Genomic DNA, 26,149 nt, shown 5'->3' with positions numbered 1-26,149 from the left:
CAGTGGTTAGGACTCCACACTTCCACTGCCGGAGGCTGGGGAACTAAGATCCTGCAAGCTGTGTGGCAAAAAAAAAAAAAAAAAAAAAAATTTCATTTGTTCACATTTTATGAAAATATGTGAGCATTATGACTTGGCTCCCTTCACAGCTTTGGGAGGGGCCCTGAGTTTTAAACTAAATCGACTTCTGTTCCACTCCATCTGGACAAAAATTTTGAGCTTAGGGAGGGCGTGAACAGGAATTCTCCCTCCCAAGCTTGGTTACTCTAGAAAGGCCCCAGAGACCTGCTGGCTCTCTCCCCTCCCCTTCTCCCCCAAGAATGCAATTCTCAAGAAAACTGAGCCTTGGAAAGTTGAGGGCTCTAGCTGTGCATGTTCCACAATAGAAGAGGTTAAATCTCTGGCCAAAGCTGGATATAGCCACAAGGCAGGCTTCTTTCCTTCCTTCTGAAGGGGCCCTGATCTTTCCTGCTTCAGGTTTCTGAAGCACATTGTTCGCTTTGTCTGAAACACAACCCCTGCACACCCCACCTTCACCTCTTTTCCACATTGTCAACTGGTCAAGATTTAGGCATCTGTTAAGTCTCAGTTTAAAAGGCAGTTTGCTCAGGAAGGCTTTCTCTGATCCCCTTTCCCTTAAATTAAATCACAATAATTATCTATATTCACTGTAATCCTACCCTGCCAGCACCACGGAGTCTAGGACCTTGTTTGTCTGTCCTTCCGTCTCGTTGGTGCCTGTATTTTTGCAGTCCATGGCATATTTTTGAACGGAAGAAGGAAAGAAAGGACTTGACTCTGATGGGTGAGGAAAGGGGAAATGTGGGGACGGAACGCCCCCTACTGGACACGTGGAGTACCAGGGACCCAGGACTCCTCCCTGCACTGGGAAGAAAAGTGGGGCTGTAAATTTCCTACCTGTGGGGTAGTCTTGGGAAGACTCCTACAGATTTATTTCCTCTCACTTCTGTCAGCTCCACCACAGCTCTCCTCCCAAGCTTCAGAGCAGGGTCTGAGCTCTGCACCCATCCTCCCCGACACGGCAGACCACCCCTCACAGCTCCATAGGGACCATCCCCTGAGCTTCCGCACAATTAATATCCCTCCCTCCTGGACCTTTAGCTTCCAATAGAATAAGTCCAGATTCTTCCATCGATCCCTTTTTCTCCTCCTCCCTAATCAATCAATCAGAAGTGATTGGCTAGGGCACTGGGGTGGGTGGATGTGGGACAGGAATGGTGGGCAGGGAGCGTGGAAAGTTGGTGGGATGGGGGGCGTGGGTGGGTGAGTGTGCTTCCGAAACAGGGTCCTGCTAATATTATGGCCAGAGCAATGGGTTTGTTCTTGGAGGGATGCGAGGGATGAGAAGGTACCTGGAATGAGATATTTAGAAAATAGTGAATGAGGAATTCCCATCGACTGCCTTGACTGAAAAAGCATAAAATTGCTCCACATTGGGACTTCCCTCGCAGTCCAGTGGTTCGGACTCCACACTCCAACGCAGGAGCCGTAGGTTCAATCCCTGGTTGGCGAACTAAGATCCTGTGGGGCGTAACCAAAAGAAAAAAACTTGTTCCAGATTATACAGCACGCGGGGGCGGGGAGGGAATCATAGAAGGAGTTTGGGCTAGGAGAAATATAGGGTTTCATTGAGGGAGGAATGGGGCTCAGCAACCAAGATGGAGGCTCAGATAGGAGTTTAGGGGTTCAGTGAGGGGAGTCAGGGCTCAGTGCTAAAAATAGGGGAGGAGACGGAGAGGGCAGGAGGAAATCTTGGGTGACGGTAAGAAGGGGAAGAGGGTGGGGGTCAAGGAGAGATAGAGGTCTCGTTCTTCCTCTGGTGGGGAGGGGAGAACCGACCACACCTGTGTCTCTCCATAACGGTTCCCATCCCTGGCCCCTCCCCCACCAGTGCCCCAAGTGGGGCTGGGGAAGAGTGACAGTTACTTAAGGACCCGGAGTCCCACTTGCTCTTCTAAGCATCCTGTGGTCACTGGAGGGCTAAAGGGGGCTGAAGCCAAAGCTTGGGTTATTGATCTCTGGCCCCAAAAGTCAGCTTCAGGAGCAGAGGGAGAGGTGTGGCCACAGTGGGAGCTTCCAGAGACCCCGCAACAGTGGGGCTGTGCTGCACAGCCTGGTTTCCATGTCTGCATCCTTGGCTTCCCATGATCCCCCAACACACACACACACACACACACACACACACACACACACACACATACCTTCTCCATCAAGTCCTGTCTGACACTTCTGCCTCTGAGATGTCTCAGATTTTTTGTGTTTGGATTTTGGAATAACTAGAGAGTATAAAGCAGGGATTTGGTTGGAATTATTTACTACTAATCCCACCCCCAAGACAAAGCCCTAGGAGTCCATGAAAGCATCGGTGAACTCAGTGGGAAAGTACCGGTCTGGTAGTCAGGAAGGATGGCCACAATTTGCAGTGTGGCCTCAGGCAAACCGCTTAATCTCTATGGATCTTAGGTTTCTGATGTATAAAATGAAGGGGTTTAATCAGATGAGCGCTAGCATTCCTTCCAAATAAACAATCTGAGATTCTAAGGAATTAAGTGGGAACAGGGACAGTAGGGGTTAGGGTAGGAATTAGGTTAGGTTCAGAAGATGGTAAAAAGAATTCTTGGACTTAGAAATAAAACCTGGATTCTAATTTAGACCATTATTAACTATGGAATACTGGGCAAGTCATTCATTTATTCATTCAACAAACATTTAATAAGCACTTACTCTATTCCAAGTTTTGTGCTGTATGCTGACCACACAAGAATAAGACAGACAGAGTCCTCATGGAGTTTACATTCTAGTAGCCAGTGTGAGAGAAAGATAAATTTAAAAATATAATAAAGTGGGGGCAAACAGTCTGTTAAAGAAGCGCAGGGTACTATAAGAACACATGAGGGACTCCCCTGGTGGCGCAGTGGTTAAGAATCCGCCTGCCAATGCAGGGGACACAGGTTCGATCCCTGGTCCGGGAAGATCGCACATGCCACGGAGCAACTAGGCCCGTGCGCCACAACTACTGAGCCTGCACTCTAGAGCCCACGAGCCACAACTACTGAGCCCATGTGCCACAACTACTGAAGCCAGCACATCTACAGCCCGCACTCCACAGCAAGAGAAGCCACCGCAATGAGAAGCCCGCGCGCCGCAAGGAAGAGTAGCCCCATTCGCCGCAACTAGAGAAAGCCCGCGCAGCAATGAAGACCCAACACAGCCAAAAATAAATAAATAAAATAAAAAATAAAAACCCTTCCCCCAAAAGCCATCAGGGAGTTTGGGTCTTTAAAAAAAAAAAAAAAAAGAACACATGAGAGTGGTGTTGGGTAAGTGAGTGGGTGGAAACAAGGAGATCCCTGGACAAAGTGTGAAATCTTTGGAGCCTAAAGAATGAATAGTGATCAGCAAAGTGAGGTAGGAGAAATGGTGCTGCTGGCGGAAGGTAAGCATGGGAAACGCCAGGGAGGAGAGAGCAAGGCATTCCGAGGCCCTGGAATGCTAACTGTGAGAGGAGTGAGGAGCGTAAGTTTGGAGTTAAGTCTGGTATTGGGGTCAGAGACCTGCCTCACCTGCAAAACTGAGATAACCACATGCCAGTCATGCCTCCCTCCTTTCCAGCAGCCCTGTTTTCCAGGGTCTGGTGAGATAATGCATGGGAAAACACTTTGTGGTTGGAAAAGCATTGTGCAAAGTAATGCACAGACAATGGAAAGGAGCTATGGATCACTGAGGATCAAGCTAGGTAAATCTGGCTTTAGGCTAACTTCCACAGGAACAGTGGGAAATTAACCAAAATTGAGGCATTGAGCCTCCAGCAAATTTGTCCAAGGTCACACAACCGGGGAGGGGTGGGACTGGGGTTTGAACAGAAAGCTTGACCCCAGAGTCGGCCCAAGAGGGAGGGGGACTTGTTCTAAAGACCCCAGGGGGTAAAGGCTATCGACATCAGCTTCAATTCAATGGAAGAAAGAACTTTCTAAGAGTCCTAACTATCAGGGGATGGAGAAGGCTTCCAAAAGCAGTGAGCTCTCTGTTGCTGGAGGTTTGTAAGCTGAGTCTAGAAAATGGTTGATATCAAGCTTGGAATCTGGCAGGGAGTCAGCCGATCGGTAAGGTCACTTTTGGCTCTGAGAGACATGGACTCAAGGATCCTGGGTGTCCTTTCTCTTTGTCCCACACCCCATCCTTTAACAGAACAGCAGTGGGGGCATCTCTTCGCAAAAACCTCAAAGTGCAGTTTGCATTCACGAGAGGCTGGAGGAAAGAAGGGACAGCTTTCATGCGTCTGTCCTTCTCTCGCCCTTCTTCCACCATGGCCAAACCACAGGAGCCCAGTGGTGAGGAAAGGGAAGAGGTGGTCCCCTGTTATCTGGAGGCTTTGACTCCAGAGTAGCTTATATGGAGTTTGGCGCTGTCTCAGATGTCATCACTGAGATGAAGTGTGGCTTAGTAATTAGGAGCATAGCCTACAGCATCAGACACTTCCTGTTACTCCATTTGAAAATTAAGATAGTCAGAAAGAGAAAGACAAACACCATATGATATCACTTATATGTGAAATATAAAAATACGATACAAATAAACATATCTATGAAACAGAAACAGACTCACAGACATAGAGAACAGATTTGTGGTTGCCAAGGGGGAGTGGGGCATGGGGGAGGGAAGGATTGGGAGTTTGGGATTAGAAGATGAAGACTATTATCACTATTATCTATAAGACGTATAAACAAGGTCCTACTGTATAGCACAGGGAACTATATTCAATATCCTGTGATAAACCATAATGGAAAAGAATATGAAAAAGAATATATATATGTATAACTGAATCACTTCACAATAACAGCAGAAATTAACACAACATTGTAAATCAACTACACTTCAATAAATTTTTTTAAAAATGGAGGTTGTTGGGGAATTACATGAGCTAATGTAGGGTCTTGACATAGTGTCTGGCATGTGGTAAACACTCAAACACTTTAGCTCTTATTTTGTTGTTGTTACTTGCTGGGAGAATTTGAGGAAGTTATTCAGTCAGAGCTTCAGTTTTCTCTTCTGTTAAGCGAGCATCTCCCTCATAGGGTGGTTGGAGGGGGCTATGCTCGGCACACAGCAGAAGTTAACAGATGTTATTTCCTTCCTTCCGCTAATGGAGGGGAGTCAAAGATACCTCGACACCTTTTGTCCTATTCTTGCTCTGTAATTATCACACATGCAGCAAGTACGACAAGGCCTTAGAAATCATAAATCTGTACTCCCATTTAATAGATGGAGAAACTGAGGCCCAGAGAAGAAGAGATTTGCTCAAGGTCGCACAGTGAGTTAGTGATAGAGCTAGGACTAGAACCAGAACTTTCTAACCGTACAATTCTCTCTAGTATCGACAAAATGTTGAATGAATGTGTGATTGAAGATTGAATGAAGGGAGTACAGGTCTCTCTGGATGTCTTCACAGGGACATGGAGGACTTGCTAACGTGGGAACCAAACTCTGTGGCTGTTCACTTTCAAGCCTTCTTGTTTTCATTTCTGCTGTTCCTTTTCTCTGTAATGCTCTGCTCTCCCCTGGCTTTCAAGCTCCTATGCAAGGTCCAGTGCAATGCCACCTCCCCCGGGAAGCCTTCCATAACATATAAAATGAGTCAGCTTTCCTTGTTTCCACAGTGCATTACATATATCTCTATTATATGTCCCAGCCACAATCTGATGGGATATATTGGGCTGGCCAAAAAGTTCACTCGGGTTTTCCGAACAAACTTTTTGGCCAACCCAGTATATCTTTTACATGTCCTTTCCACTAGTTTTCTCCCCACTAAACAGACAGGGAAACCAAGGTACAGAAACCAATCCTGAACTTGAAGCCCCATTCCCTGACTGAAAAGGGACTACTAGGAAACCTGAGTTTCTAGTTCTTATTATTAGCTAGCTATGGAACTTGAACAAGTCACTTGGATTTTAGGTCTTGTTTCCACATTTACAAAATAGGTTGGGAGAAGATAAAGTCTGAAGATGCTAACTTATAAGCCTCTTCTAATAGAACAGTTGAGGATATTTCAGTGACAAATATTGTGGAGAGAGAGAGGAGGATAGAGAGTCCAGGAAAATAAAACAGAGTATAAGAAAAGAAACGTTGTCCTAGTATACTACTTGGCAATGCAGTGAACATTTCCATAATCATGACAATGTAAACACAGGTCATCAATCTAGTTGAAAACTGTACTGGGAAGAAGAGGAAAGGAGAGGTAGGCCCTGTACACAAGGTAAGTCCTCATCCACCATAACAGGAAATCAATAGATAATATCTAAAATTGATAAATCAAGGAACAGAGGTACATGCATATTATTTAGAGACATGGAAATATCCTCCAGAAGAAATGACTTGTGGGAGTGGAGGGGGTAGGGTAGTCAGTGTACTGCTGTTTTTCATTATAATTCTTTCAATACCAATTGATTTTTTAACCACATGCATTAATTACTTTAACTGCTAAAAAAAAAAAAAGAAGAGGAAGAATATTGTAGTGAGCTAGATCTGGGATGCTCCCTTTGTGACTTGTGAGTCACTTAACTCCACTGAGTCTCAGTTCCCTCTCCAGTAAAATGGGATCATAGTAGGATGGTTGAGGACAGAAAGAGACAATATACACAAAGCATTCAGCTCATACCTGGTATATAATCAGCTCTCCAACAGTAACTGCAGCATCAGGGAAGAATAAGTTAAGGACTAGGCTAAAGTCGTTTTGGGGAAATGACAGCATTTGGTGAGATACCCTGCCTTTTGCCTCCATGGTACATGACAATCATTGGACACATACAAGTGGACACCAGGTGAAAGACAGCTGGATGAGTTGTGACTCACAGGCCAGAGTAGGGTCACAGTGAGGAACATTGAAAAGATCAGCAGCCATGAGGGAAATTACAGTTTGGCTTGGCAAGTTCCACTGCAAGAGGACACCTGGTGAGTTACAGTCTCTGGACAGTGGGCTATAGCAGGCTCATCATTTCCTCCTCTTGCTTGTACTTTGTGGGGGATATGTCAGAAGGAAAAGATTTAGAGGCTGTCAGGGTGAGGGTCAGAGGTCAGCTGGGGTCAGGAAGTCTATTTCACTGAGGTCACTCTAGTCTCCTTTCAAAGTAATGAAGCCATTATTGGTGAAAGCAAGTGCCTGGCGTCTTGCTCTGTGAAGCAAGGCCCACATGGGGAGCAGGACTGAAAGAAGGAAGGGGACTCCCTTGGCTCATCCTCCTTCTGCCAATTCAACAGGCCTAAGAGGTGAGAGGTGCACAATCCTGCTGGATGTAGGAAGCCCTGGTCCTTGGGGAGGGATGAAGATGACAGCATGGGGTGAAAACAGATTGTTTCTCAGAGCAGTTAAGAATGGAGTCTCTCTGTCTCTCCCTCTCTTTCTCTCTCTCTCTCTCTCTCTCTCTCTCTCACACACACACACACACACACACACACATCATATCACTTTAGAATGTCAGAAACGGAAGAAACATTTGTCTAAGAGCTAACCCAACTCCCTCATTTTACCCTTAAAGCATAAACCTAGGTGTCTTTCTTGAGGTCACAGGACAAATTAACAGGCTGGAGCTATATATATTATACATTTTGCTTAATTATTTGTTTATTATCTGTCCCTCTCCTCTAGAATGTAAGCTCTATGAGGGCAGGAACTTCATCTGTTTTGTTTACTGATGTATCCTCAGTGTTGCAAACAGTGCCACCTGACTCATAATAGATGCTCAATAAATATTCGTTAGATGACTTAGTGAATGAACCGATGAATGAATGGAAACACTGCACACATCGTATTCCCTTCCTCAGGAATCACAGAGCATGTTACCATACTAAAGGCTTTACAAAGTCCTGTATAAGAAACCTACTTAACATACCATTTTCCAAATGATTTCACTATAGGGACTTTTTTAAAATGGTAAGATGTATTAATGATACCATGGAACTAGTATCCCGAGGGACACATTGCGGAAAATACTTTTTTCAAATGCACACCATCACTCATATTAGCATATGGTCAAGGCTTTAATTCCAAGCAACCACTCTGGACCTCACCACAGGGTTCTCAAAACACTTCAGAAATGTAAGCTGGATGTGGATGATTGCCCCAAAGGCGAGCTGTTTGGGCTCTTCTCAGCTCTTTGATTTAGAAAGTCAAGGAGTTTGTGGGAGGGTGATCAGTAGAAATGGCAGACTAGAGCTCTGGCCCAGGGAAGAGAAATCACAAGCTTGGGTCCTATTTACTAATTATATAGAACATATAGTCTCCCCTCACAGCCATTTTGTTTGCATATATCTTTTTCCTCATTGGTAAAATGGGGACAGTACCAGTCATGATAACAACATACTGGGACTGTGGAAAGAATGTGAGCTTTGGAGTCAAACATATGGGTTCAAATATGTCTCTGCCATGTATTAGCTGAGTTACATTAGCCAAGCTGTATTGATTCATTAGGCTTGTTTCCTCCCCTGTAAGGTAGAAACATTAATACCTATTTCTTAGAGTTATTGACAGGCTTGAATGAGATAAGAAAAGTGCCTGTATTCTTGATAAATAATAGCTGTTATTATTACTACCTATCAGAATATAAGCTCCACAAAGGTGGGATTTTTGTTTGCATTGTTTACTCTCAACACTTAGAACAATGCCTGCCACAGAGGAAGTGCTCAATAAATATATATATATATTATAATGTTGATGAATTATTATTATTACTAAGACCTCCTTCAACTCTTCCTTTTATGGAGATATGAGCCTACACAAGAGAAACTTAGCAAAGTACTATAAAGGGGAGATGTTCTTTGTGTTGATACTAGACAACTTTGCCTTTTCTAAAGAGCTCCCTTTTCTTCCCTTTATCTAGATAATATTATTCCCAGAAACCAATACACAAGAAATTTACAATACTTAGCTATATCATGTCTTGTCCCCCTAACTAGACTGTAACTTCTTGGATGGCAGGAAATGTTTCTTCCTTACTTTTGGGGGTACATTTTTGGTTATTATACTACTTAGTGCTTTTTTTTTTTTTTTTTTTTTTTTTGCGGTATGCGGGCCTCTCACTGTTGTGGCCTCTCCCATTGCGGAGCACAGGCTCCGGACGCACAGGCTCAGCGGCCATGGCTCATGGGCTTAGTTGCTCCGCGGCATGTGGGATCTTCCCGGACCAGGGCACGAACCCGTGTCTCCTGCATCGGCAGGCGGATTCTCAACCACTGCCCCACCAGGGAAGCCCATACTTAGTGCATATTATGTACCTGATTCCTCCACCAAATGTGTGAGCTAGCATAATGACTGGATCATAGTAGCTACCTAATAAGTTTTCACTGAGATGGGGACCCAAGAAAGGGAGAAAGTTTAGTCAGTAGCCTCCATCTCCCACATGGAAACAACCCAATGCGGATGAGGAATCAGTTATGTTGGGAGCCATGTGTCCCTTCCTAAATCATCCTCTGCCTCCACATGTGCAACTTTATGGGGTCCTTAGCCTTCCTGGGTTTGTATTGCTTAGACTGGAGAGAGGCAGCCTAGAAGAATAAGTATTATGACTGTTGTAACAACATTCATTATTTCAATCAAAACCTATTCAGACTGGTATATATAGAATGCATAAACAACAAGGTCCTACTGTATAGAACAGGGAACTATATTCAATATCCTGTGATAAACCATAATGGAAAAGAATATGAAAAGGAATATATGTATAACTGAGTCACTTTGCTGTACAGCAGTAATTAACACAACATTGTAATTCAACTATACTTCAATAAAAAATTTTTTAAAACCTATTCAGGAAACTCTTCTTGGGTGTCTTCTGTGGGCCAGCCACTGTGTTAAATACTGGTAAGGATGTGAGAGAAGATGCAGAAAGAAATAACACATGAATGGTCCAAATCCTCAAGGAGCAAATGGTCCAGCAAGTTCTAGATCACAGAAGCAGGTGCACAGTAGCTATAATAATAGTAATAATTTTCATTGTTAAGAACTAACTATATGTCAGACACAATTTTAAAAGGTTTACTTAGATGATCTAACTTTATCCTTATAATAACTCTGAGAGTTAAATCCTCATTATCCCCATTGAGCAGAGGAGGAAACTGAGGCATAAAAAAGATAAAGAAGTTGCCCCAGGTGTCAGAGCTATAAATAGATATTCAAACATAGACAATCTGATTCCAACGTCTGTGTTCCCATGAAAAGTGCTAATAATTAGAGAAATAATTTGAAAAAAAAATTAGTCTCTCTTCTAGTCTCATTTTATTTGAATCAAAAATATTATTTTCTCTTTCCTCACTCTCTATGGCTACTTGCATAGTTACACCCATTTTTCTGAAGGGGAGCTTGAGATACTTGCACTACTCTCACAAAATCATGTACGTCTGGAAATGCCCTCTCTTTAGCGTTCAGAAAAGTCTGTTCCTTCGTCTCAAATGTGTCAGGGTCACTGGGGAGTTGAGAAGAACCAGGTTTTCTGGGAGGGACTTGGAGGTGAGAACTCAAGAAGGCAGTCTCAAAGCTGGGAGCTGGGAGCCAGGAGAGCGGGTCTCTATTCAGTACCGTGGACAGAGCTCCGGCGCCTTCAGGACCCTGGACAGAGAAGCTGGTCGAGCCTGCCGGGAACAAGTCTGACTTGAGAGCAGACCAAGGGAAAGCAGAGCGCTAAATTCCCTTATTCCCTCTTTTCTTCAGCGAGACCTCAGTCACCTGCTCCTGAATCTTAGGAACAGGGGTACAGAGAGTGAGTATATATTAAGGGGGCTAGTAACGGGAGGAGATAAGACTTGGGTGAGTATTATATATATATAAAATGGCTTTGGCTGATGTACTCGCACAACTCTTGGAAGATCTAAATCAGGGTCCTCCGATGAGAGTGTGGCATTGTTAATGATATTTTTTAATGATTTGTATTTTTTTAGGCTGAGTAGCAAAGGGCCACTGTTGTCCTTTTTATCCCAAAGTCCTATCCCCCATCTCATACTGAAGTTTTAGTCTTTTGGAGAGCACTCCGGGCAGGAAAGAGAGAAATAATATCTTCGCAGCCCCTTGCTCTCCTCCCCATCTTCCCGTTCCCTACCCCCACTCATCTCCGTTCTCTGTTTCTCAAGTATACACGTGCGCGCGCGCGCGCACACACCCACACACACGTGCGCGCGCGCGGGCACAGGGTGAGAAGCACGAGAGCTTCCTGCACACTTAGTGGAGACGACTGAATTCCGAGCGAGCGGGTGCCCCCGAAAGCAGGCTCTGTCCCTTTAAATGGGTTGTAGCAGTGGGGGAGGGGAACTGGCCGGAGCTGGCATTGTCCAGTTTGAACTGAGCACCGGAAGTGAAGGGGCAGGGCCTGGGCCGTGCACTGAGCCCCGGGCCATTGTCCATCTCCGACCAGGGCACTAGCCACCCCCCTGGCCAACCCTCTTTATCTTCTAGAAGGGGAGGCTAACACTTCAAATGAGGAGAGCCCCTACTCCAGTTCCTCCACCAACCTCACGATGGGGAAGAGAGCGCACTTCAGGATGGGGCTCAAACGAGGAGGGTCTGGGAACCTGAGAGCGTCGGGATCCCAGCAACGGATAGGGATGGGATGGGAATAGGGGCAGGATGAGGGCAGCTGCTGGAGAGAGGAACACCCTTCAAGCCTCTTTGGGTTCCTCCTGTTCTCTCAGGGAACTCCACGTGGGGTCACTTTTAGACACAGGAAACAAGGAAGGATTCTTTACACAGAATCAATTTAGGAGCGCTTTGAGAGATTCAGAAAAACTCAGTCGGAAACGCAGGGAGGCAGAGACATTCAGTTAGTCAGAGACAGACTTTGAGAGGCTGTACCTAGGTCAGGAGTGGAGATCAGCCCTGTTGGGTCTCCAACCTCCCCCCTGCTTCCCCATCCTAGGCTTCCTAGTGTCCTGAACTCCAGGTCTATCTAAGCACACGGGGGTGGGGGTGAGAGCGGGTCAGCGCTGAGCTGCCGGGTCAGCTCTGAGACCTGAAGGGGAAGGGAGGGGGAGGGGCGCTCAAGGGCTGGGGGAGGGGGAGGGCTCATCCATTTCTCCCTTGACAGGTGGTTTGTGTCTCTGATTGGCCAGCGCTGCCAGGCTCACACCTCCCTCCCCCAACTCTCTGGAATGTATAATTATCTGCAAGGGGGGTGGGGGTGGTGTGTGAGTGTGTGTGGGAGCAGTCACGTGGCTTTAAAACTACCCCCCCACACAGGCCCCCCACCTGTATGCTGCTTTGGGGACCCCCACTGAGTCCTTAAAGTGCAGGATCCCCAATTCTCGGGCACTCAACACTTCTAGGGCTGACGGCCCCAATCTCCAGATGTGGGGGTGGGCGGGGGGGGTGTCAAACCTCAAGGTTCTGAGAAGGGACACCCCAGAGGTGTCAGAGACCGATGGGGCGGGGGTGGGGGGTGGGGGCCGGAGCTGGAGCCGGAGGGAAAGGGAGGGGAGAGAAGAGGGAGGGGAGGGGAGGGGGGCTGCCCGCGGGGGGTTGGGTCATTGTCTTTTAGAATTTGGGAGCCTTTGAAAAGCCGTGGGCCCTCCCACCGCTATTGTGCTGGGGAAGATGTAGCAGCCTCTTCTCCGAGCCACCCCTTTGCCTCCGGACTTCTCTGGGGCCAGCAGCCGGCCGACCTGGGGCCCGGGGCCGCGGGCTCAGCCGACTACCATGGGCTCTGTGTCAAACCAGCAGTTTGCAGGTTCGACCTCGGGACTTATTGGGGACAACTTAGGCTGCAGGGGCGCCCAGAAGCCACATAAAAGGGAGGTGGGGGAAGTGTCCCCCAGGCTAGCCGAAGGACCCCAAGTCTGTGGCCTCCTGTTTCAGGGGGCGATCTCTGGAGCAAGGAACCCTGGTGTCCCCGTGGCGTGCAAGCTGAAGCTACGGGGGCGGGGGGAGAGAAGAGGAGGGGCCTGTCTGGCCGTCTGTCCCCGGGCAACGTGTTGTGGGAAGATGAGCAAAACTTTCGGGGCACCACTGGCCTCAGTTTAAGCTTGGGGAGCGCGGGAGGCAGCCGGGACAGGTATTTTCTCGCCGGCAGCTTGGTAGCCGCAGCGCCCTGGGTGTCCACCCGCGGGCTGCACACTCGGGTCTCCTTGCCGGGTCTCTGGTGGGGTCCTCCAATTCCGTGGCCCCCCAGCTGAGCGCCCTCCCAATCTCCAGGTGGCGGCGCCAAGGCGCCGGAGGAGGCGCAGGAGGACGCGGCCCGGGCGGCCGAGGAGCCGCAGCTGCTGCATGGAGCCGGCATCTGTAAGTGGTTCAACGTGCGCATGGGATTCGGCTTCCTGTCCATGACTGCCCGCGCCGGGGTCGCACTCGACCCCCCGGTGGATGTCTTTGTGCACCAGGTGAGACCGATCCCGGTAACTTTGCCGCGGGAAGGGGACGTTGGCGCGCGGATCCCAGGGTGGGCGGACGGCCTCGGCTGTTGGGTTGAGGGAGATCAAGGGCCCTCATTGTGCGCTCCCATCTTTGCCGTGGCACCCCAGTTCTGAGTCCCCTTTAACTCCAGCGGGACGAGAGCTGGGGGCAGAGCCGAGTATCAGCACCCCTACCCCCCTCCGGGAAGCCCTCTGGTTTACCACGTGTCTGTTACCTCTTTACCCTGGGCAGGGGGCAGGGGGCAGGGGGCAGGGAGATGACCCCATGTGGCAGAACTAAGGTTGTATTGTGCTTGCCAGTGGGGGGAGGGCGAGCAGGCTGGCCAGGGAAGCACATGCCCGGTCAGAGCAGAGCCCTGAGCGCCCGCGCCTTTCACTATGGTGTGAATGGAGCTCCCGGCCTGGAGAGAGGGAGGGAAACCACTTCGGGACCCAACGGGGTAAAGCTGAGAAGTCATCGGGGTCTCCTCACCCAGGTGGTCACCCAAAACTCAAGCTCTGGGGCCTGGGTGGGTTTGGCAGATCCTTGAAGGATCTCTCTGGGGGCTTGAAAGTTCCTCAAGAACACAGGCTCAGGCACACGGTTCACTAGCTGGGCTTTTACTGTTCATTTCCTATCAAGAAAGAAAACTCAAGGAGCCCAGGCCTTAGCTTCCTGGGCCAGGCTCGGAGGGAGTTAGGTTGCAACCCCAAGTTCTCAGTTAAAGCAAGGCAGCACAGTGGGGGTGAAATTCAGTGTCGCAGGGCAGAGGGTGGAGGGAGGCTAGCCTCTGGACCTATTCTCCTCAGCTTGGCATTTATGGCCCCAGACAGCCACTGATTGCTGTCCTAACATTCCCAGCCTCAAACAAGGAACCAGAGACTTCAGGTTTCCCTCCTCCCTGGCCACCCCTTCCTGAGTATCTTAGAAGCATTTCTGTGGTCCTGGGCACAAGCCACACATAACAGCTACGTAAAGGGAGTTGCTGCCTGTGTTTGCTCCACCTTTGGAGATTTGGGGCTGTACCTGAGAAGAAATTGCTAATCCCAGGCACAGTAGGTTGACACCCAGGCCGGGCATGGAGGGGTTACTTCGGAGAGGTTGGCTTTAGGAGCAGTGGGGGAGGGGAAAGGAGGATGTGGGGATTAAGGGTTGGAGCCTGAGGGATGGTATTCTGGAGGGGGAGGGGTGGAGATGCTGGGTGGAGTAGTTGGAGGCAGCAGGGAAGTCTCTGAGCGTGGCCCTCAGCGAGGACACAGAATGGAGGGAACAGGGGAGATAGAGGATATGGGGAGTCGGGGGTCCACCAGTTAATGTTGGGGTCACTGGGCTACTAGAACATCTTTCCAGAAGGGTCGGCAGCAGAATGCTTGGCTACTCCCTTGCTTCACCCAGTTCCTCCACCCCCAACTTTAACCCCTCCCCATCAGACAACTAATTCTGGCTGGTGGCTTTGCCCCCTTCCCTGTCTCATTTACATATGTGAATGATAACCCACAGGAAGTAATTGTGGGAGAAAGAAGGGAATTGGCCTCTTTAGATCTATTAAATCACTTTATTACAGGAACCAGCTTTGAATGGCCCTCCTCAGCGGGGTGGCCAGCTCCCCCACTCTCCCATTTATCTGATCACAAAGAGATTAAAATCTCTCCTGGTCTGGAGGTGACTGGACAGCTTCCCCAACTTTGGAAGGCTTGGAATAAAAGAGTCAAACCCGGCGTTTTCTTGCCTCCCTTCCAAAGGCTGTTGAATAGGGAAGGACTGAGGAGAATGTAGCCCCTCTGAGGTTCTTTGGTGATATCCAACTCCCAAGGAAGGTTTTCCTGAGCAAATGGATCTGTGCCTCAGTCCACTTACCCTTAGGATCGAAAGCAGTTGGGAAATATTGGAGGGCATAAAGGAAAGCAGGGACCTTCTGGTTTGGGGAGTGGAGCCCACACCACGTTATTTCAGATGGGTTTGCTGGGAGATAACTGGACTTTGGGGTCTTGGAATGGCCAGGGACGTTCCACAGTTGAATAAGTTATCAGGAGGAGTTGAGCTGGGATAAGGAATCAAGAATTTGTCTCCCTAACACCCCCTACTAACAGTCACAGAGGACAGTGGTGGAAATTCCCTGAGCCTTACCTGGTAGCTGTCTTTTGACTGTGCACTGCTGGGGCGTAGGTTGATCCTCAAACCCTACCGTAGCAATTAGACTAGTGACTCCAGTCCTGCACTTGAGAAATTTGAAATCTCTCCCTGGAGATCTAATATAGAGGAATTAGGTAGGTGCAGGACAATCCTTAAAAATCCTCCTGGGGAGGGGAATGTTCCCAAAGTGGAGAGAGTAAGACATTTGTCTTTAACAAGAAAACCTCTCCTTTGGCTGCTGGTGGTGGGTGGTGAGCAGGATAATTGTCCTAAAATAACATCTGCTAAGGGAGGGGGTCAGGGAGCCCCTTTCCTAAGGAAAGAGGAGGGGGGAGCAATTAAACATTTTCTTTTCCCTTCCAAGGTTGGGCCTATTTGGTTTCCAACACACTGTCCACTATTCTTACACTTACTGTCAGACACGCAGTGCCCCACAGGGGTGGATGAGTGGGAAAGAAAACCTGCCTTTAGCTTTTTAAAAAAATGAGTAAATAAAACCCATAAAGCAAAGAGACTTCTGTAACAACCCTTTTACTCAGCCACAGGTCTTATGCTTCCTGTCCCTGAATTTGGGGGAATTTAAGAATCATAATAATGGCAGGTGGCCAGCCCTTAAATCAAAGTTTCTCAACCTCAGCACTATTGACGTGTTTTGAGCAAGATAGTTTCTCAATCTAGGCATCCCTCAGTTGTGACAACCAAACATGTCTCCAGACGTTGCCAAATGCCCCCTGGGAGGCAAACTCACCCCCAGTTGAAAAACAGTTATATATCGCAAGGTGGAACAAGAAAGAGCTAACTACTGTCTCCTGGTTTCCTGAGATTCACCAAGAATTCTCAATTCTCTATGGCCATTTTAAGAGTTTTGGCTTACCTCGTGTTTTCCTGTGGCTCAACTCCCATACCCCTTAGATTTGTAGAAATTTGAAAATGAGGGAAAGGTCCCCTGCTTTCCCCCACAGCTCTTTGGAAACCAAGTCTGTTTAAAGTGGCTTTCTGGCTAAAATGCTGTATTACAAGGCTTGGAGGCAAAAGATGAGCCCAAATTTGACTGAGGGACCAAGTTTGGGTTAGGAGAAGACATTTCCAATACCGAGAAACTGCTGAAGCCACGTGGCCTGCTTTCTCTGGAAAGGATGAGTGGGGGGTAGTGAGAGCAACCTCAGGCCAACCTAGAGGAGGGCTCTTGGGTTTGGGGGCAGGGAGAATGTAAAGGGATCTTTCCCACCTGGTTTATAACCTTACTGGTGCCTCTGATTACCCACCTTATGTTTCATTTTTTTGAGGTACTTGTCTTAACCCCTCCTCTAACCTGTAAACTCTTTGAAGAGAGAGACTAGCAGTCTGGTTAGTTTTCTAGTATGCACTTGGTGGGATGAAGAAATGAATATGGGTCCCCTGAGGAATCAGGAGTACACTAAGAGTTGGGGGTCCTTGTCAGCAGAAGTCTTCCTCCAGACACAAAAGGCTGGAGGTAGGGAGGGAATGTTAATTGATAGTTGCTGTCTCTTTCTGGACTAGGGCCTGGCACTCAGTAGAAACACCATGAAAGCTTGTAGAGTGAATGTCAATGGATCGCAGTTGAGCTCCTGAGATGGGTCATTCATTAGTTATTTCATTTCCATCTTAATAGGAAACTTTTTAAAATAGGTGGATTTTTTCAGGAAGTTGGCAGAGAAGCACATGAGTTGGTTTGAGCATTATGGGATCTTCTTGGGTCCTTCTTTTTCTGAAGAGAGACATGCTTTCTAGACAGTGTCCCAAGTAAAGGCTGTGCCACCATCATGAGCAAAGCTTGTGTTTGGTGACACCACAAGCTTGCCATACAAGTGGTTTTCAGTGACTTTTTTCTCCAGGGCAAGGTTGTTTCTGGAACAGTCCTAATCAAACTACCTATTGGAATTTGCTGGTGCTTTTTTTTTGAGAAACAGCCCTAAGCAAATCACCCCTCCTTTCTTCCTGCAGGCAAGAATAGCAATTACTATCAGTGTTAAATCTGAGAGGTCAAAGGAGGTGGGGGTGGGGAGGAGAAAACTTTCAAAACTTTCAAGAATAGTACGCACTTAGTACAGAGGCAGCTTGGAGTTACTTAATTCAGACTGGAAAGGAGAGTAAATGGCTTTTGTCAACAGAGCAGAACAAGTGGGTTACTAGTTTAAAACTCCCGGACCCTTTCTTCACTCCATGGGTAGGTGGTTGGGGGGTGGGGTGGGGACCTACCCTGGGTTGGGTCCTCATCAGAGTTCAGTCTCCTTGCGACTCCATTTTCCTAAGGACCGAGGAGAAGATGCCCACCCTAAAGAGCTGGGAAGATCAATCCAGGTGAACGCTTGCGTGCAGAGTTGAGAACTGCGCGGCTCCTTCCCCTCTGCTCCAGCCTCCCTCTGGCTGCCTTTGTGCAGACTGGCTGATGAGCAGCACCATCTGGTGGAGAGCTCCAGGCTGGAGCCGGTGGCCCCGGCTGCGTGTCTGAGCAGAGGTGATGTGTGTGGGGCTGTATGCTCGCAGCCTTTGGTTCTGGACGGATCTCTTTCCCCCACCCTCCCTGACACACACATCATCAAAATAAAGCGCTTCTAAATAGAACCCATTGGCTTCCTAGCTTCTACTGAACGCTACCTTCAGGAATGACACTTGGGTTGAACTGCGAGCACACCTTGGGACCAAGTCATTAAAATTACTTTCACCTGCTGCTTTTTACTTTTCCACTGTGGCTGTTAGAAAGTTTTTAAATGGCTGTGCGTCTTGCATTATATTGCATAGTGCTGGATATAGAGTCAGGCTAGTTGCAATCAGCTCGGGGCTCTCACACTATAAATTTGGGCAAGGTGCTTCACCCATCTGGCTCTGTGACCTCACCTGTAACACAGAGGGCATGATAAGGTCTACCTCACAGCCTTGGTGTGAGGGTCACATGCGTTACAACATGTAAAGTGCTTAAAACACTGCTTAGCCTATAGTAAATATTAGTAATAAAATTAAATATTAGTCATTTTAGATAGTAGAGAACTTAGTTTCTTCTACAAATGTTTGTGCACTGCTAGGCGCCTAGAACTGGGGGTATAAACATGCACTAGGTAGTCTTGAGCTGGAATGGCCCTGGGTATTGCAGAAAAGCCAGAAACATAAGCTTTGATCAAGTCTGATCCCCTGCTTTTACAGATGATTATAGAAACCAGAACTTATTTATCCAAACTTCATAGAGCAAGTCGAGGGAAACTTGGGTTCCTGTGAGGTCTTTACTCCACGTGCCCTGAGTGACCCCTAAGGTCCCTTCTATCTCTAAGTTATAAAGGCATAATACTTGATGTGGGGGAAGCTTAGAGTAGGCAGTGGTGAGGTATTAGGAGAGCAAGACGAAGTACTGTAACTGGCCCAAGTCCTTCCCTGCTATCCAAAAAAAGAGAAACGTCTCTGTCTGATTAAATGCCATCTTCCCCTCTCCCCACTATAGGCTGCCCACCCTCCTACCTCAAACAAATTGGGAAAGGAAGATGGCAGGCCTGCCTCCCTCCCACCTTTAATATAATTTATCTGAATAAATAACCCTAATTAGGTCCCTGAGTAAAAGGTTTGACTGAGGGCCCTGGAAGGGTGGGAGGGCAGGTCAGAAGGAAAGATGGCTGTTGGCGGCGGTGACTTTGGCAGACCAGCAAGCTTGACTGGGGAAGAAAGGTGTCTCTGTATCCTTTTCTCTCACCGTGACCATAACCCCTATGTGGAGAGGAAGGAAGGAACTGATGAATGCGGTGAATGTGGGGTGGGGGGGAGTCAGGGGGGAATCTGCAGCCTCTGGAACTCCAGGAATCTGACCACCAGAACCAGCCAGTGTCAACTCTTTGTTTCCCCGGAGCTGGGCTCTATTGGGGGAGCTCAAGCCTTGCCCCTCCCCCCCAGGTCTTTTCTTTTTGGAGGGGATGGAGAGAGGGGCGGGGCCCGGGCCCCGCTTTGTGTGTGGCTGGGGGTGGGGTGGGGTGATAGCAAGAATTTCAGGCTCCTTTCCGATGCAGGCCCTGTGAGGCAGGCTCCGTGGGGCTGCACGCCGATTACCTACCTGATAAGAGAGGAATTCAAACTATGTGTTTTAGAAAGGGGCGGGGTAGGCCCCCCACCCCCACCCCCGGGAGCCACCCCTGGAGACCACCAGTCTAAATCTTGACCGGTTATGGTGAGGTGCCTGCAGGGTTGGTGGTTTTTTGGTTTTGTTTTTCACCCTTTTAAAGTCTTAAGCAGACCTCAAAACCTCCAGTGATGGAGGGGGTGAGCTGAGAGGACTGGTCAATTTCATATGTCCCCATTTATATTATTTTCTGATTCTCATAGTAAGCCTAGGAGGTGTGGATGGAGGAGAGTGTTCTCAGTAAACTGGAGCTCAGAGGCGGGATGTTTTTGAGTTTCCACTGCCAGTTAGTGATAAAAACTAGAGTTAAAATTCCCAGTCTCTTGACACTTCTTTCTCACTGTTACCCCGCCCTCATCCAGTCTGAAGAGGTTGATGATAATTGCCACTCAGAATTTATGTGTGGCAGGCTATGTGTTAACTACTTTTCATGCATAAACCCTCACAGCACCACCGTAAAATTATTATTTACTCCATTTTGTAGGGTAGCACAGAAAGAGGGGACAGGCTGTCAGACTCTAAACCCTGGCTCTTAGTCACTTATCTATCTGCTGAATCACAGCGAGGACTGGGAGTGTTCCAGCCTAAGAGCCCACTAGGCAAATGGGAAAAGCTGGGTTTGCCTGGGTCAAGAATGCTCTTGGTCTGGCTCCTCCAGCACCTCCTGACTCACTGGCTTGTCCCAGCTCAATAAGAGACAAGTCAGATTTAACATCAAATTCAGTGTGGCTGTTCTACAACAGGGAGGGGGAAAGAGATTTCACCTTTCTGAAATGTTTTTATTTTCTGCTTTAATGCTCCACATCAAGATTGGTGGGGGGAGTCATCACAATTCTGGCTGTTCCTATGGGAATAAGAAGAAAGTATCCCCAACCTTTGGAATATTTCATTGATATTTATTGAGCATATATTCTTAATGTTTCCCTGCCCACGTAATCTTCATTAAAATCTTAGGGAGGGACTTCCCTGGTGGTGCAGTGGATGGGACTCCATGCTCCCAGTGCAGTGGGACCAGCTTCGATCCCTGGTCTCAGAACTAGATCTCACGTGCATGCTGCAACTTGAGAGTTTGCATGCCACAGCTAAGGAACCCTGGAGCCGCAGCTAAGGGGGCCCGCCTGCTGCGACTGGAGAGCCCCCGCGGTGCTGCAACTAGGATGCTGGCGGGCCACAACTGAGGAGCCCGCCTGCCACAACTAGGACCCAGTGCAACAAAACAAAAACAAAACCAAAAACCCTAAGGTAGGTTTTTATCCTGTTCTCTGAAGGCTCTGAGGCCCAGAGGTGAGTGACTGACCAAGGTCACACATGATGCTGGAAATTGGTAGAAACAGCATTTCATGAACCAGGTGGTGTCTGGCACCTGAGCCTACGCTCTTAGCCATTTACCTCAATGGAAGTTTTGTCTTAAGCAGTACCATCTAAATTAAAACAAAAATGTAAATGACTGAGGAATTGGGGATCGCATCTGGCAAAAAAGCATGTTTCACCTAAGTCCCAGTTTGAAATATCCACCCTGCCCCGTCACTACCACCAGCAGCGTAACATGCCTCAAGCCAGGACTGGGTGCACGGTGATCCCTTTTGCTTCTGAACGCATTTTCAATGAGGACTGCACCTTGTTGACATTTAAAACGCTCTTTGGATGTTTTGGAAGCTATCTATAATAAAGCCTATTCTGGGCAGGGTCTGGGAGAGGCTCTCACTCCACTAATGTGTTGTTGACGCAGTAAGTGGCAAGGTGAAATGGACTGAGCTTCAAATCGGAAACCCTGGGTTCTTCTGACCCTGGTTTTGGCACTCAACTAGCTGTGTGAATAACTCCCTTTTTTTTGGTTCAAACATGCAGTGTTCTAGTGAGATCTTTCCACACATTATTCGAAGTCCTTTCCTTTAACAAGTTGCTCATCTTCCCAAGTTAAATCATTAAAACCTACCTACCTCCTTGTTCATTCATCCAAAATGTGCTAGGCATTATTTAGGTGTCAATGCAGCAGTGAACAAAACAGGGACTTTACAACTTTACATTCTTTTTAATGGCTTCATGGTATTTTTGTTTTCTGTTGTTTTTATGAGCACGTGAGATACTGAATATATGTGTCATGCTAAGTCCTCCTGCAAATTACCTGCTTATATTCTGTTCTGTGATTCTTTTTTCTTACTGACTTACAGTAGCTTTTTGTAGTTTTATCAGTTTCGTTATCTGTCTTGATTTTTTAAAAAACTGTCTCAAAATTTTTTCCTCTTAACACTGAGATATTTAATTCTTCCGAAATATGTTTTGCATACATATGATGCAAAGTGTAGATTTCTGGCTTCATTTTCAAATGGATAACTGTTTTCTCAATAGTATTTATGTAATTGTTTTCTTCACCTGCTGATTTCTCCACTTAATCTTGGGGCTCTCAGTAGACTTTCCCTTCTAATCCACTGATCTGTCTGCTTGGGTCATACTGTCTTTTTTTCCCTTCAACTTTCAGAAACATTGTTTTGATATAATTTCAAACTTGGGAAAAGGTTGCAAAATAGTATTAAAAACTCCCATGTAACCTTTACCCACATTTATCAGTCCTTAGTATTTTGTCCCATTTGCTTTATTATTCTTTTTCTTTGTACAGATAGACAGATATCAAGCATCTGTAAATATTTCAGTGTGTTTTTTCTAAAATAGGGCCATTCTCTTACTTAATCTCAGTACAATGATCAAAATTAGGGAACTTAACATTGAAACATTTATCTACATTCCATATGCAAATTTTGTCAGTTGTTCTAATATTTTTTCCTGTTCTAAGATCCAATCCAGAGTCGTGTGTTGCATTCAGTTTCTTTTTTTTTTTTTTTTTTCTCGGTACGCGGGCCTCTCCCGCTGCGGAGCACAGGCTCCGGATGCGCAGGCCCAGCGGCCATGGCTCACGGGCCCAGCCTCTCCGTGGCATGTGGGATCTTCCCAGACCGGGGCACGAACCCATGTCCCCTGCATCGGCAGGCGGACTCTCAACCACTGCGCCACCAGGGAAGCCCCTATTCAGTTTCTTTACTTCTCTGGGGTTTGTCTTTCATGACTGACATTTTTTAAGTGTATAGACCTGTTACTTTATTTGTTTTTTATTTATGTTTATTTATTTATTTTATTTTATTTTGGCTGTGTTGGGTCTTCACTGCTGCACGCGGGCTTTTCTCTAGTTGCAGCGAGCCGGGGCTACTCTTCCTCGCGGTGTGCGGGCTTCTCATTGCGGTGGCTCCTCATGTTGCGGAGCACGGATTCTGTGCACGTGGGCTCAGTAGTTGTGACTCACCGGCTCTAGAGCACAGGCTCAGTAGTTGTGCACGGGCTTAGTTGCTCTGCGGCATGTGGGATCTTCCCGGACCAGGGATTGAACCCGTGTCCCCTGCATTGGCAGGCGGATTCTTGACCACTTCGCCACCAGGAAAGCCCCAGGCCTGTTACTTTATATTTTACATTGGTTGATTTCTTATAAATGCTATGTTTAAGAATTTATCTTCTGTTTTATTTTTCTTAGAACTCTGCGAATAGCTGCAAAAAATGCTATGGCATCTGTTTATCTAATGATTGTTCCTAATGTGATGTAGATATTTTGTTCTTAATTGTGATGACTCTTTGAGTCAGTTTCTTTACTGATAAAATGGAAGTGTTCTTTCAACCGTAGAGGAACATGTGCATGCAGCTTTTTTTGGTTTTGGTGTAATAATGGAGACTAACATTAAAATCTACCGTGCTTCCCTCCCCCAGAGTAAGCTGCACATGGAGGGCTTCCGGAGCCTGAAGGAGGGTGAGGCCGTAGAGTTCACCTTTAAGAAGTCTGCCAAGGGCCTGGAATCTATCCGAGTCACTGGCCCTGGTGGGGTGTTCTGTATTGGGAGTGAGAGGCGGCCCAAAGGGAAGAACATGCAGAAACGCAGATCAAAGGGAGACAGGTATGGATTGCAAGGCAGCTTGTTTGGGTTGGGAGAGACATGCTGAGGATGAGGAAAACTCTCCTAATTTTGCCCCTTTCTTGGACCAGATTGCCAAAGGTAAAAGGAAGCCTGTGGCCCCTGGATGTGGGAGGTGAAGAGAGGGCAGTATGTGAGGGGAGGGTACTTCATGACCTAGCTCTTCTACTTGACAAGTAATTACGTTCTATTAGCTCTAGCCTCGATTGCTAAATGGGGATCACAATACTAACCTCACATGATTATTTTAGAACTAAAAGAGACCATGGATGTGAAAGTGTATGTGGTCAGGACAAGATGGTGTATCTGTACCTGTTGCTTCTTCACCACGTCTCCAAATGGCTGGTTTCTTCCATCTTAGTTCTGTGCTCAAACAGATCACATAGTCTGGCTCCTTTAATTTCTTCTATATTTTTAATGAATGACAGGTATTCTTTTTAAGGGTATGGTAGTTCCCAATTGGGGTCCAGGATTTCTGTTCTTGGTATTTTCAAATTGACATGAATCTGAAGATATCATCTAGACAATTACATATCCGGAAAGGACTCAGAGTCATCTAGTCATATTCCTCATTTTGTAAGTGGGGAAATTGGTCTCTAGGAAGGGAAGTGTGGGTATAGTAACAACTTGAACCACAGCCCAGGGGTCCTCTCTCAGAGGAAGGCTTGTGGTCTCTTCTCACTCCTTTCTCTCAACTTTACCATCTTGCTTGGTGCTAGGTGCTACAACTGTGGAGGTCTAGACCATCATGCCAAGGAATGCAAACTGCCACCCCAGCCCAAGAAGTGCCACTTCTGCCAGAGCATCAACCATATGGTAGCCTCGTGTCCACTGAAGGCCCAGCAAGCTCCCAGCTCACAGGGAAAGCCAGCCTACTTTCGGGAGGAGGAAGAAGAGATCCATAGCCCTGCCGTGCTCCCAGAGGCCCAGAATTGAGCCACAGTGGGTGGGGGCTATCCGTTTGTGATCAGAAAGTTTTGAGGAACAGGCATCAATCGGCAGAGTGGAGAAAGTGGGGACAGGGTGGGTAGGGAGCAGCTGGCACTGCCACATATCTCAGGCCGGGGACCAAAGCGTCACCCCCTCTTCCCTCTTGGTGGGGGGAAGGGGTGAGGCAAAGAAACTCCAATCATGCTCTATCCAAATGCATGTGAGGGCTTTGGGGGGTAACCCTTCCTGCATGCTTTATCTGAGTCTCCACCCCCAGAATCTCCAGCTTTTGAAAGTGGCCTGGATAGGGAAGTTGTTTTACTCTTCAAGAAGGATATGGAATAATATTTCCCATGCCAGAGTGAAAAGATTAAGTATGAGACCAGATTGATGGACCCAACCCACAAGCCACTACATTCTGTGGGAAGAAATATCTCAGGGGTAAGGCAGGCTTTTCCACATCTTGTCTGCTCGCAACCTCCTCCTGGGATAGAGTGCTGAGAGAACTGTCCCAAGCAGTGGGTTTTGATGATAGGCAAAAGGGGGGGTGAGGGAACAGCTGCAGACCTGCTGCTTCTATGCTCACTCCCACCCCATTCTGGGCCAATACAATTTTATTTATTTGCTCCCTTGGATGACGGTACCTCGGGCCCCACTTTCTTCAGGATGCCAACTGCACTAGCTGTGTGCGAATGACGTATCTTGTGCATTTTAACTTTTTTTTTCATAATATAAATATTCTGGTTTTGTATTTTTGTGTATTTTAATCTAAGGCCCTCATTCCTGCACTGTGTTCTCAGGTACGTGAGCAATCTCAGGGATAAGTCGGCAGCAGCTCCGGGTCTGCACAGCAGGAATACTTTTTGTTGCTCTATCACCAGAGAGAACAACTATTTGGAGCGTATAGCCTATTGAACTACCTCATTTTTGCCAGTTAGAGCTGGCTTTTCTGCCACAGTGTCCTCTTGAAACCCCTCCGTCTTCAATGTTTCATGGGAGACTAGGTTTTAACTGGGTTGCCCATGCCTTGGTCTCCTTCTACTGAAAGATTGGAACTTGGTCTGAACAGGAAAAGGTGGTACAGAGAGGTTAGGAGAGGCTAGGCCAGGGAAAAGGTGCAGAGGGGGGAAGCCAAGATGAGGCAGAGGTCATCTGATAAAGGATTCCTGTTCCAGACCTCTAATCCCAGGGCATAGGACTCGCTTTACATACCAGGTCCATCCTTCACTGGATTGGGCTAGGCCTAACATACACATCAAGGTATATTGTATGTGTTTTTATAAGAACTGTGAGTTGGTAAGGACAGGTTTTAAGAATGATGCCTCTGTACCCATCTTTAGCTGCCCAGGGATGGATATACGAAGCAAGGACAAGATCCTTAATCTTTAACAATTCTGGACTTTTCCTCCTTGGTTTCCAGACAGACCATCAGTGATGGCTTCTTTGTGGTTCCCAGAGCCAGTGTCCTGCCCTGCTGCAGCAGTAATTAGTGTCATGTTAGCTAAAGGAGAAAAGAGGGTTTCGTTTACATGCTGTGAGATCACTGCAAACCTACCTCACTGTGTTGTAACGGGGCAAATGCAATAGAACGCATTGGGTGATGTGTGTCTGATCCTGGGTTCTTGT

The 26,149-nt window shown here is 47.3% G+C and overlaps 1 protein-coding gene across 1 annotated transcript; it reads left to right on the top strand.

The window, feature by feature from the left end:
- The first annotated feature begins 12,694 nt into the window (after positions 1–12,694).
- Positions 12,695–24,529, top strand: LIN28A (lin-28 homolog A). The gene is made up of 4 exons (XM_067017058.1): positions 12,695–12,725; positions 13,190–13,374; positions 23,391–23,575; positions 24,313–24,529. The coding sequence occupies exons 1-4, from the start codon at positions 12,695–12,697 to the stop codon at positions 24,527–24,529; spliced, it is 618 nt and encodes a 205-aa protein (XP_066873159.1).
- Positions 24,530–26,149: the final 1,620 nt, after the last annotated feature.

The sequence above is a fragment of the Kogia breviceps genome, chromosome 1 (genome assembly GCF_026419965.1).
Source record: "Kogia breviceps isolate mKogBre1 chromosome 1, mKogBre1 haplotype 1, whole genome shotgun sequence".
Lineage (NCBI taxonomy): Eukaryota > Metazoa > Chordata > Mammalia > Artiodactyla > Physeteridae > Kogia > Kogia breviceps.
The sequence above is the reverse complement of the archived record's forward strand: the minus strand, read 5'-3'. Positions and strand labels throughout refer to the sequence as shown.

Coding starts and splice junctions, on each gene's coding strand:
- LIN28A (XM_067017058.1), top strand. CDS start 12,695: ATGGGCTCTGTGTCAAACCAGCAGTTTGCAG. Junction 13,375..23,390: donor TGGATGTCTTTGTGCACCAG/GTGAGACCGATC, acceptor TCCCTCCCCCAG/AGTAAGCTGCACATGGAGGG. Junction 23,576..24,312: donor CGCAGATCAAAGGGAGACAG/GTATGGATTGCA, acceptor GCTTGGTGCTAG/GTGCTACAACTGTGGAGGTC.